General features: G+C 43.1%; 1 protein-coding gene and 1 long non-coding RNA gene across 3 annotated transcripts; one reads left to right on the forward strand and one right to left on the reverse strand.

Moving 5' to 3' along the window:
- Positions 1-436: 436 nt before the first annotated feature.
- On the reverse strand, positions 437-3,197 carry LOC136539193 (uncharacterized). 2 transcript variants are annotated; one of them, XR_010779590.1, is made up of 4 exons: positions 2,784-3,197; positions 2,603-2,657; positions 1,600-1,665; positions 437-608 (listed from the first exon to the last, which is right to left on the reverse strand). It is a non-coding gene; the product is annotated as an uncharacterized lncRNA (long non-coding RNA). The 2 variants fall into 2 exon arrangements; XR_010779589.1 differs by having other exon boundaries at positions 2,489-2,657.
- Positions 3,198-10,445: 7,248 nt separating this feature from the next.
- On the forward strand, positions 10,446-10,955 carry LOC136536779 (uncharacterized). Its single transcript, XM_066528963.1, has one exon. The coding sequence runs from the start codon at positions 10,446-10,448 to the stop codon at positions 10,953-10,955; it is 510 nt and encodes a 169-aa protein (XP_066385060.1).
- Positions 10,956-12,439: the final 1,484 nt, after the last annotated feature.

Raw genomic sequence — 12,439 nt, forward strand, 5'->3', positions numbered from 1 at the left:
TCATGGATTAACAGAATCGGTGACAATCTTAAATCGTCACGGTAGAGCCCGAGGCCTAGTTAGCCCAGCCCAAGTCCATTTCCTGTGACGAAAAATAAACGTCACAGATGAATTGCCACGTCATCATGGATACTTACATGGATGATGATGTGGACACTACCTCAGCCCATTTATGAACAGGCCAAAATCTAAGATGGGCCAATTTTTGGCCCAATTTTAGCTATTTTCGCAGCTCTTTTTCAGCTATTTTGGCAAGCCGATTTCAGCTACTTTTTAGCCCAAATTCGTCACCAATTTTTAATGCACTTCTCAGCCCACTACTAAATCGCATACAGCCCATATACACAGCCCAATTTCGCACATACGACCCATATACACAACCCATGTACACCGCTTATACAACAAATAACTGCAGCAGCACATCAAATAAAAAATATTATGTTTTCATCCAACATCATATCACATGAATTTTCATCCAACATCAGATACAACATTTAGCAGTACTAGACATCCATCAACATACAGCAGTACCAGATATACATCAAAATAAATGCAGCAACCACGAAGTTGTAGAGGTTCATCATCAACAGCACTTCAAAAGATGAAATCTGCCACCAGCCAAGGCATACAGCATCACAAAGCCAAAAAAAAAAATTAGGCACAGGAGAGAGAGCTGAAAACCAGATGGTCAAGATAACAATGTCAACTATATTCAATACAACACTTTGAACTTAACTCTGAATTCGGGTGCCAAACTTTGAACTTTTTGTATCTCCTAAATCAGTTGCTTCTAAATTAAAATATTGGCGATGACTTGTTAATTGAGAATGTCAACTGGCAGTTTCATCAACCTAGTGGCTAGTGCCGACTCAGGACTCGATCAAGGAAAGAAAACTAATTGGAGTTCATGCTGCAACAACAGGCCATAAGCTGCAAATTATTTTTTGGAGCAGAAGAATCTGGCATATTAAAAACTAGACCTTACAGTTTAATAAGACCAGCTAAGTTCAGTTCAGGTTGCGGTAAAATCAATGGAGAAATTGGAGATGAAAATTTATAAGCTAATTTATATGGGTGAAAACTAACTGTAACTCTATATGGGTGAAAATTAACATGCTAATTTCTGTGCAATAAGATAGCCACAGTAGGTAATATTGTTAAATAGAGGCCACAATAACTTATGGCCAATAGTTGACAGCAACTACAGGTTCTATGCTCTGTTTTAAAGGCGTCGCCTAGGCGACGCCTAGGCGTCCAGGCGTGCCCAGCTCGCCTTGGGAAACAGTGGCAAACAGTGGCGCCTTGTCGCCTAGGCGTCCAGGCGTACCAAGCACTCGCCTGGACGCCTAACTGCCTTTAAAACATGGGTTCTATGTAATAAGAAGTACAGGTTCAGTGAAATGGGTAGAGAGGTTCTAACTTCAGGCTTCTGAGAAATGTTCACTGCAATGCACACAACAGGTAAAAAATAATCTATTCAATTATTACTAACTGAAATAATTCTGAACTGCAGTCGTTGGGAACTATCAAAATATATTCTAGCCATATTTGTGACAACCGTGAGCACAACACCTGCACCTTATAGTTTAGTATGCATACCCAGTCCTGAAGAATCAGCACAGCTCAAGCCTCCGGCTACACTCGCTGTTACCTCTTGTTGCTCCACTACAATTGGAACTTGGTCAAGTTAAAATCAGCTTAGATACACAGTGTGTTTGTCGGTTTGCAATCACAAATTAAGCACTGTGCAGGTAAAATATAAATCAGGTCAGGGTCACATTTTCCATGTCAGGATGTATGGCTAATTCAAAACTGAATCAGCTTGCATCACGCATACAATCCCAGTAGTTCAAGTGCAATCCAAGTTAAACACGCAAGCTTGCATCACGCATAAACTCAGTAGTCCACGTTAAGCACGCAACTCCAGTAAAGGTGCAAATCAGGCAATTGAGCTGAATTGTTATTATCTAAAACAATTGAGCTATTGCAGATAGTTAAGCTACATGATTAATTAACAGATCATGGATTCATCCAGATAATACAATCCTAGTCTTCTCTACACTCACACAGGCACTAATTTGAAAATTCTTGCAAAGTGTGGCCACCTTTTACTGACCACTGCAAATGATGAAAACTGCTCGTGCTCATCCTAAAATTCAGACAAACTTGGGATTGATTGTGACACCTAAACTGAAATACCATTCTGCAAATAGTTATTGTATTTTAAATACAGTAAGGACAATGAAATGAACCCTAATAACTGGACCATATAGTTATGCTACAGAACCTGAACAGATCATGAGTTTTTTTGTTTTAGAAATTTATCACGAGTTGACAGGATTCATCCAAAAAACTCAACTAGGCTAGTGATGCCAGCTAGTACACTCACACAAGCAGCAGCAGTAAATAATTCTTGCAATACATGTAACATTTTACAAGAACTTGAGGGACTTCATTTTTTTCAGGTCAGTACATGTAGCAGTCATACCTTAGCTTATTTGAGAAGTATCCTATTGCACTGGTAGTCAAACGTTAAAGATCCAATACACTTAGCTGGCTTAGAAGCATACTGGCATGCAACTATGAGCAGAACCTAACTCACCAAGCTAAGTAGAAGCAATGACAAAGGGGAGGATCTGCCATCCAAAGGGCCAGCCCTGTCCTCCAGGAAGACATTGTTAGTTGATTACGATGTAATAGATAGAAACAATAGCTGATCCAAATGGGCCCTTAAATTGGCCAATCAGACTAGGGAAGGGAACGTCAAAAAAGGGACACCACACCTTTCTGTTGGTGTTCGGAACGGTACCAGCGCAGGAGGCAGTGAACCTGTTGTGCGGCGCTTCTTGTGGAGGCTCTCCTTGTGCAGTCGTCCTTGGCCACTGACGATGCGACCGTAACAACTCTGCCTCCGCGTTCTCCACGCCTAAAGACGACACGGCGACGGTCGATCCCGTAGTCGATCTGGTCGGGGGAGAAGACGGACGGCCATCCTGTAGTCGATCTGATTGGGGGAGAACAAGGGTGGCCACCCCGTCGTCGATCTGGCCAGGGGAGAACAAGGGCGGCCACCCCTTCGGCTGGCGGCTTGGGTTTCGGTCGTGGCTTGTGGCTGCTACCCCGCAGTGCCTCTGCACGTGCCGACGCTGCAGCGCGAGCAAGCGGAGCCGCGCTGGGCTGCCGCGCGAGCAGGCGGGGGGCCACAGCCGTGCCACGCCGGGAGGAGTCGAAGAGAGTCGTGGGAGGAGGCAAGGAATCGACGAGAGAAGTGAGAGCGGCGGGTGTGGGTGGTGTTTAGGAGTTAGGGTTGAGAGCGTGGACCGACCCTTATTTATCTGTGGTGGGCATAATCTGAACTGTTGGATGAATTTGGACGACTGAGATCGTCCGGCACTTATTTGGGCCAACGGGCATCACGGCCCGAAACAGAATTCTAGCCCAAAATCAAGTTTAGACTATAATAATTTCAGTGCATGTTTTTCTAATATTCGTTACTTATGACTTTTGCAATGCATGATTCAAACAAACTCAAATGAAGAAAAAAAAAACAAAAGTTGTAGATCTCGATGAGTTCTAAAAATTCGTAGATGACTACTTTTTAATTTGAAATCATTTACTGCCTAAAAATTTTGTTTGAAGTTCTCCTAATTTGAAATTCAAATTTTTGAGTTGTTCAAACAAACTCGTATGAGGAAATGACTCAAACCAAAGTAGTAGATGTTAATGAGATCTAAAACTTTTGTTTTGGTCAATTCTACATCCGACTCAAACCAAGTTTGGATGGTTCAAATTTATGATTTTTAAATTTTGACGCCTATAAACTAGTTTTCGGAACCCTAGATTGTCTCAAATTGAAAAGTTTTGAATACCAAGTTTGTTCAGCTCATCAAGATCTACAATCCTTATATAGGACATTTTTTCATTTGAGAAAGTTTGAACAAAATGTAGTTCAAATTTCACAAGTGTGTGACATAGTTTTAGAAAGTCTATATGAGATTCAATAATTTGTGTCTAGTGTTTGATAAAACTTTCTCAAATGGGAAAATGAGCTATGTAACAATTGTAGATCTTGCTGAGATGATCAAACTTGGTATTCAGAGATTTTTCATCTAAGGACATTTAGTGTCTCATTTGAGCAAGTTTGACCAAGTCAAATTTGGTCAAATGAAAAAACAACACTTTGACTCTAGTATTATGAACTCTAAATGACTTCAAATTGAAAAGTTTTTAATACCAAGTTTGTTCAAATCATCAGGATCTACAATTGTTGTTTTGGTCAACTTTCCATTTGAGAAAGTTTGGACAGCTCAAATTTGTGATTTTTAAATTTTTACGCCTATAAACTAGTTTTCGGAACCCTAGATTGTCTCAAATTGAAAAGTTTTGAATACCAAGTTTGTTCAGCTCATCAAGATCTACAATCCTTATATAGGACATTTTTTCATTTGAGAAAGTTTGAACAAAATGTAGTTCAAATTTCACAAGTGTGTGACATAGTTTTAGAAAGTCTATATAAGATTGAAGAATTTGTGACTAGTGTTTGATAAAACTTTCTCAAATGGGAAAATGGGCTATGTAACAATTGTAGATCTTGCTGAGATGATCAAACTTGGTATTCAAAGTTTTTTCATCTGAGGTCATTTAGTGTCTCATTTGAGTAAGTTTGACCAAGTCAAATTTGGTCAAATGAAAAAACAACACTTTGACTCTAGTATTACGAACTCTAAATGACTTCAAATTGAAAAGTTTTGAATACCAAGTTTGTTAAACTCATCAAGATCTACAATTGTTGGTTTGGTCAACTTTCCATTTGAGAAAGTTTGGATGGTTCAAATTTGTGATTTTTAAATTTTGACGCCTATAAACTAGTTTTCGGAACCCTAGATTGTCTCAAATTGAAAAGTTTTGAATACCAAGTTTGTTCAGCTCATCAAGATCTACAATCCTTATATAGGACATTTTTTCATTTGAGAAAGTTTGAACAAAATGTAGTTCAAATTTCACAAGTGTGTGACATAGTTTTAGAAAGTCTATATGAGATTCAAGAATTTGTGTCTAGTGTTTGATAAAACTTTCTCAAATGGGAAAATGAGCTATGTAACAATTGTAGATCTTGCTGAGATGATCAAACTTGGTATTCAAAGTTTTTTCATCTGAGGTCATTTAGTATCTCATTTGAGTAAGTTTGACCAAGTCAAATTTGGTCAAATGAAAAAACAACACTTTGACTCTAGTATTATGAACTCTAAATGACTTCAAATTGAAAAGTTTTTAATACCAAGTTTGTTCAAATCATCAGGATCTACAATTGTTGTTTTGGTCAACTTTCCATTTGAGAAAGTTTGGACAGCTCAAATTTGTGATTTTTAAATTTTTACGCCTATAAACTAGTTTTCGGAACCCTAGATTGTCTCAAATTGAAAAGTTTTGAATACCAAGTTTGTTCAGCTCATCAAGATCTACAATCCTTATATAGGACATTTTTTCATTTGAGAAAGTTTGAACAAAATGTAGTTCAAATTTCACAAGTGTGTGACATAGTTTTAGAAAGTCTATATAAGATTGAAGAATTTGTGACTAGTGTTTGATAAAACTTTCTCAAATGGGAAAATGGGCTATGTAACAATTGTAGATCTTGCTGAGATGATCAAACTTGGTATTCAAAGCTTTTTCATCTGAGGTCATTTAGTGTCTCATTTGAGTAAGTTTGACCAAGTCAAATTTGGTCAAATGAAAAAACAACACTTTGACTCTAGTATTATGAACTCTCAATGACTTCAAATTGAAAAGTTTTGAATACCAAGTTTGTTAAACTCATCAAGATCTACAATTGTTGGTTTGGTCAACTTTCCATTTGAGAAAGTTTGGATGGTTCAAATTTGTGATTTTTAAATTTTGACGTCTATAAACTAGTTTTCGGAACCCTAGATTGTCTCAAATTGAAAAGTTTTGAATACCAAGTTTGTTCATCTCATCAAGATCTACAATCCTTATATAGGACATTTTTATATTTGAGAAAGTTTGAACAAAATGTAGTTCAAATTTCATAAGTATGTGACATAGTTTTAGAAAGTCTATATAAGATTCAAGAATTTGTGACTAGTGTTTGATAAAACTTTCTCAAATGAGAAAATAGGCTATGTAACAATTGTAGATCTTGCTGAGATGATCAAACTTGGTATTCAAAGTTTTTTCATCTGAGGTAATTTAGTGTCTCATTTGAGCAAGTTTGACCAAGTCAAATTTGGTCAAATGAAAAAACAATACTTTGACTCTAGTATTACGAACTCTAAATGACTTCAAATTAAAAAGTTTTGAATACCAAGTTTGTTAAACTCATCAAGATCTACAATTGTTGGTTTGGTCAACTTTCCATTTGAGAAAGTTTGGATGGTTCAAATTTGTGATTTTTAAATTTTGACGCCTATAAACTAGTTTTCGAAACCCTAGATTGTCTCAAATTGAAAAGTTTTGAATACCAAGTTTGTTCAGATCATCAAGATCTACAATCCTTATATAGGACATTTTTTCATTTGAAAAAGTTTGAACAAAATGTAGTTCAAATTTCACAAGTGTGTGACATAGTTTTAGAAAGTCTATATGAGATTCAAGAATTTGTGTCTAGTGTTTGATAAAACTTTCTCAAATGGGAAAATGAGCTATGTAACAATTGTAGATCTTGCTGAGATGATCAAACTTGGTATTCAGAGATTTTTCATTTGAGGTAATTTAGTGTCTCATTTGAGCAAGTTTGACCAAGTCAAATTTGGTCAAATGAAAAAATAACACTTTGACTCTAGTATTATGAACTCTAAATGACTTCAAATTGAAAAGTTTTGAATACCAAGTTTGTTCAAATCATCAGGATCTACAATTGTTGGTTTGGTCAACTTTCCATTTGAGAAAGTTTGGACGGTTCAAATTTGTGATTTTTAAATTTTGACGCCTATAAACTAGTTTTCGGAACCCTAGATTGTCTCAAATTGAAAAGTTTTGAATACCAAGTTTGTTCAGCTCATCAAGATCGACAATCCTTATATAGGACATTTTTTCATTTGAGAAAGTTTAAACAAAATGTAGTTCAAATTTCACAAGTGTGTGACATAGTTTTAGAAAGTCTATATGAGATTCAAGAATTTGTGACTAGTGTTTGATAAAACTTTTTCAAATGGGAAAATGAGCTATGTAACAATTGTAGATCTTGCTAAGATGATCAAACTTGGTATTCAGAGATTTTTGATCTGAGGTCATTTATACATGTTGCTAGTTTTGTTGTAGTTGTAGGCTTCAATTCCAACGTGAAGCAATTTTTTTTCCATCCGCACCATATATATGCAGAATATTTTTAGTTTTGCCATATGCACCATATACATGCAACAAAGTAACAAAATTATGTAGTTCAAATAACTTAACAAATCATTTTTTTATGTTTGTTCTTTTTGCAATCACATTTTTTATTTTTTTCTTTACACTACATATTGATAGCGGGCCTATTGTTTTGGGCTAACTAGAGTATGATAAATTTAAAATCATATGCTGTGACGATCCGGATAAAATCGTCATAAGTTAGCGGGCCGGGAATATCCATTGGTGCACATTCATGATGAAAAAAGAATATCGTCACGGATTGTGTCTGTTACTGACGGTTTGTAAATTCGTCACTGAGAATCCGTCACGGATTAACAAGTTTCTTGTAGTGTTCGGGTGAAGAGGCTGTCGGGGCCATCTTCCCCGACAACAACGCTAAGGGGAAGTAGAGGGACGAGGCCCCCAGGGCCTCGGCCCCCCACCTCCCCAAGAAAAAGAAAAAGGGTCACCAGGGGAAGCAAGAGGTCCTCGAGGCCGGTCTAGTCATGGCCGTAGGTCGCAAGAATCCCCGAGGCCTCGCTAGAGGCCCTGGGCTCTTCGACGATATGCTTAAGAAGCCCTGCCCTTACCATCAGGGCCCGGTGAAGCACACCCTCGAATAGTGCACCATGCTTCGGTGTTACTACGCCAAGCTAGGGCTCCCCAACGATGACTCCAAGAAGAAAGGTGCCGGCGATAGGGACGACAACAAGGACGATGGGTTCCCTGAGGTACACAATGCCTTCATGATCTTTGGCGGGCCTTCAGCGTGCCTCATGGTGCGCCAGCGAAAGAGGGAGTGCCGGGAGGTCTTCTCGGTGAAGGTGGCCACTCCCCAATACCTCGACTAGTCTCGGGAGGCGATCACCTTTGATCGAGATGACCACCCTGATTATGTCTCAAACCCATGGCAGTACCTGCTCATTGTCGACCCAATCATTGGCAACACCTGGCTCACCAAGGTGTTGATGGACGGAGGTAGTGGCCTCAACATCCTCTACACCAACACCCTAGAGCTCCTAGAGCTTGACTAGTCACTGCTCCGGGGTGATGTCATGCCTTTCCATGGCATCGAGCTAGGGAAACGCACGCGACCCCTCGGGCGCATCGACTTGCCTGTCTGCTTCGGCACCCCCTCCAACTACCGAAAGGAGATCCTCACCTTCGAGGTGGTTGGGTTCAAGGGGACCTATCATGCCATCCTAGGCGGCCGTGCTACGCCAAGTTCATGGTGGTCCCCAACTACACCTACCTCAAGCTCAAGATGCTGGGCCCCAACAGCATCATCACTGTCGAGTCCACGTACGAGCATGCATACGACTGCGACGTCGAATGCATCGAGTATGCCAAGGCTCTCATAGAGGCTGAGACCCTCATCGTCAACCTCGACTAACTTGGTAGCGAGGCGCCTGACTCCAAGCATCATGTCAGGACTTTCGAGCCCACGGAGGCCGTTAAGCTCGTCCCGGTCGACCTCACCTACTCCGATGACCGGGCGCTATGGATCAGTGCCACCCTCGACATCAAATAGGAAGCCATGCTCGTTGACTTTCTTTGCGTAAATGCCGATGTATTCACGTGGAGTCCTTTGGACATGCCGGTCATACCAAGGGAGGTCGTCGAGCACGCCTTGGACATCCGGGCTAGCTCTAGACCGGTGAAGTAGCGCCTGTGCCAATTCGATGAGGAAAAGCACAGGGCCATCAACGAGGAGGTGCAGAAGCTTTTGGCGGCCAGATTCATCAAGGAAGTGTCCCATCTAGAGTGGTTTGCAAATCCTGTATTAGTTAAGAAGAAAAATGGGAAGTGGAGAATGTGTGTAGACTACACCGGTTTGAATAAAGCATATCCAAAAGTCCCTTTCCAATTACCTCGAATTGACCAAATCGTTGACTCCACTGCAGGATGCGAAACCCTATCCTTCCTTGATGCGTATTCCGGCTACCATCAAATCAAGATGAAAGAATCCGACCAGCTCGCGACTTCTTTCATCACACCATTTGGCATGTACTGCTATCTAACTATGCCGTTCGGCCTTAGAAACGCAGGGGCCACATATTAGCGGTGCATGACCTAGGTCTTTGGCGAGCACATTGGGCAAACCGTTGAGGCCTATGTGGATGACATCATGGTCAAGTCCAGGAAGGCCAGTGATCTCATCGGCAACTTGGAAATAGCCTTCAGATGCCTCAGAGAGAAGGGCATCAAGCTCAACCCTGAGAAGTGTGTCTTCAGGGTCCCCCGAGGCATGCTCTTGGGATTCATAGTCTCGGAACACGGCATCGAGGCCAACCTAGAGAAGGTCTCGGCCGTGACCAACATGGGACCAATTTGAGATCTCAAAGGAGTGCAGAGGGTTATGGGATGCCTTGCGGCCCTAAGCCACTTCATCTCGCGCCTTGGCGAAAAAGGCTTGCCTCTATACTGCCTCTTGAGAAAATCCAAACGCTTTTCTTGGACCCCTGAGGCCAAAGAAGCCCTCGCCAAGCTCAAGGTACTGCTCACCAATCCTCCCATCCTGGTACCACCGGTCAAAGGCGAGGCCCTCTTACCATACGTCACCGCAACGACCCAAGTGGTCAGCGCAGCCATAGTAGTCGAGAGGCAGGAAGAAGGGCATGCTCTACCCATCCAACGACCTATTTACTTCATTAGCGAAGTGCTCTCCGAGACCAAGACACGCTACCCCCACATCTAGAAACTGATCTATGCCATAGTCTTGGCTCGACGCAAGCTACGTCACTACTTTGAGTCCCACCCAGTGACCATGGTGTCGTCTTTCCCCCTGGGAGAGATAATCCATAACCGGGAGGCCTCGGGTAGGATAGCCAAGTGGGCCATCGAACTCATGGAGGAAGCCCTGTCTTTTGCGCCTCAAAAAGCAATTAAATCTCAGGTCTTGGCCGATTTCGTGGCTGACTAGACCAACACCCAACTGCCACCTGCTCAAGTCCAGGCAGAATGCTGGACCATGTACTTCGATGGGTCCCTGATGAAGACCGGGGCAGGCGTGGGTCTGCTCTTCATCTCACCCCTTGGAGTGCACATGCGCTACATGATTCGGCTCCACTTCACCACCTCCAACAATGCAGTCGACTATGAACCTCATCAACGGCTTGCAGATCGCCATCGAACTTGGAGTATGGCGTCTCAACGTACGAGGCGATTCGCAGCTCATCTTCGATCAAGTTATGAAGGAATCGAACTACCATGACCCCAAAATGGAGGCATACTACAAGTTGGTGCGTCGCCTAGAAGACAAGCTCGATGGTCTTGAACTCAACCACATTGCGCGAAAATTCAACAAGGCCATGGATGAACTGGCAAAGATGGCGTCGGCATGGGCCCTGGTCCCCCCAAACATCTTCGCCAGAGACCTCCACAAGCCTTCCATCAACTACACCTCAGCAGCGGAAGAGGGCCCACCAGTCGAGCCCATCATAGGGCCCAAGGCCCCCTCTGTCACTGAGGCCCCCGCGGCCGAGCTCAAGGCCATGGAAGTCAACATGGAGCCTCCTAAGGCCAACCAAGGCATGGACTGGCAAGTCGCATTCCTTGATTGCCTTGTTCGAGGAGAGCTTCCTCCAGACAGGACCAAAGCCCGATGACTTGCGCGATTAGCCAAAACTTACGTCCTCAGCAATGGCGAGTTGTACAGGCAAAGCCCATCTGGCATCCTCCAATGATGCATCACCACCGAGGTAGGCCAAGCCCTACTTTGGGACTTGCACATGGGGGCCTATGGGCACCATGTAGCGCCTTGGATGCTCGTCAGAAATGCCTTCCACCAAGGGTTCTACTGGCCAACAGTGGTTGCTAACACCACCAAGTTGGTACGCTCCTGCGAGGGATGCCAGTACTATGCGCGGCAGACGCACCTCCTGGCCCAAGCCCTCCAAACCATCCCCATTACATGGCCATTCGCCATGTGGGGGCTTGACATGGTTGGGCCTCTACAAAAGGCCCTCGGGGGCTATACCCATTTGCTGGTAGCGATCGATAAGTTCTCTAAGTGGATCGAGGCTCGTCCAATCAATTGAATCAAATCCGAGCAAGCGGTGCTGTTCTTCACTGATATCATCCATAGGTTCGGGGTTCCAAACACCATCATCACTGACAATAAGACACAATTCATCGGCCACAAGTTCCTGACATTCTACAACGACCACCACATCCGTGTGGCCTGGTCGGCCGTAGGACACCCTAGGACAAACGGCCAAGTAGAACGTGCCAATGGCATGATCCTACAGGGCCTCAAGCCAAGAATATACAACCGGTTGAAGAAATTTGGCAAGAAATGGCTTGCCGAACTCCCATCGGTCATCTGGAGCCTAAGGAGCACTCTAAGCCGAGCCATGGGGTTCACACCATTCTTCCTGGTCTATGGAGCTGAGGCCATCCTCCCCACTGACTTGGAGTATGGTTCCCCAAGGCTACAGGCCTACAACAAGCAAAGCAACCACACTGCCCGTGAGGATGCCCTCGACCAACTAGAGGAAGCCCGAGACGTTGCGCTGCTACACTCAGCCAAGTACCAGCAAGCCCTATGACGCTATCAAGCCCGGCGCATTCGAAGCTGAGACCTCAAGGTGGGTGACCTGGTGCTAAGACTGAGGTAGAGCAACAAGGGCCACCACAAGCTAACCCCGCCATGGGAAGGGCCATACATCGTCGCCCAAGTGCTAAAGCCTAGGACCTACAAGCTGGCCAACGAGAAGGGTGAAATCCTCACCAACGCTTGGAACATAGAACAACTACGTCGCTTCTACCCTTAAATTTCCAAGCATTGTATACATTGTTTCTCGAAATACAATAAAGAAGTGTTCTTTAGTTATTCTAATTTTTTGAGAAACCCCCTGAACCTATCGATGGGGGATCAGCGTTATGATAACGCTACAAGGGAAACTCGTCTCTGCCTCTACAGAGGTGCCCACCGTGGGGCTCGAACAAGACTCAGCTCTGCCTCTACAGAATCGAGCCTCCCTCGGGGGCTAGAAAGGGGGACCCCCCTAAGTCCCAGTCACTGTTTTTAGTCTTTTTTCAAAAAAAATTCTATGCCAAACTCTCTAGCACGCTCTGACAAATTGATTGT

The sequence above is a fragment of the Miscanthus floridulus genome, chromosome 2, assembly GCF_019320115.1.
Source record: "Miscanthus floridulus cultivar M001 chromosome 2, ASM1932011v1, whole genome shotgun sequence".
In the NCBI taxonomy this organism is placed as follows: Eukaryota; Viridiplantae; Streptophyta; class Magnoliopsida; order Poales; family Poaceae; genus Miscanthus; species Miscanthus floridulus.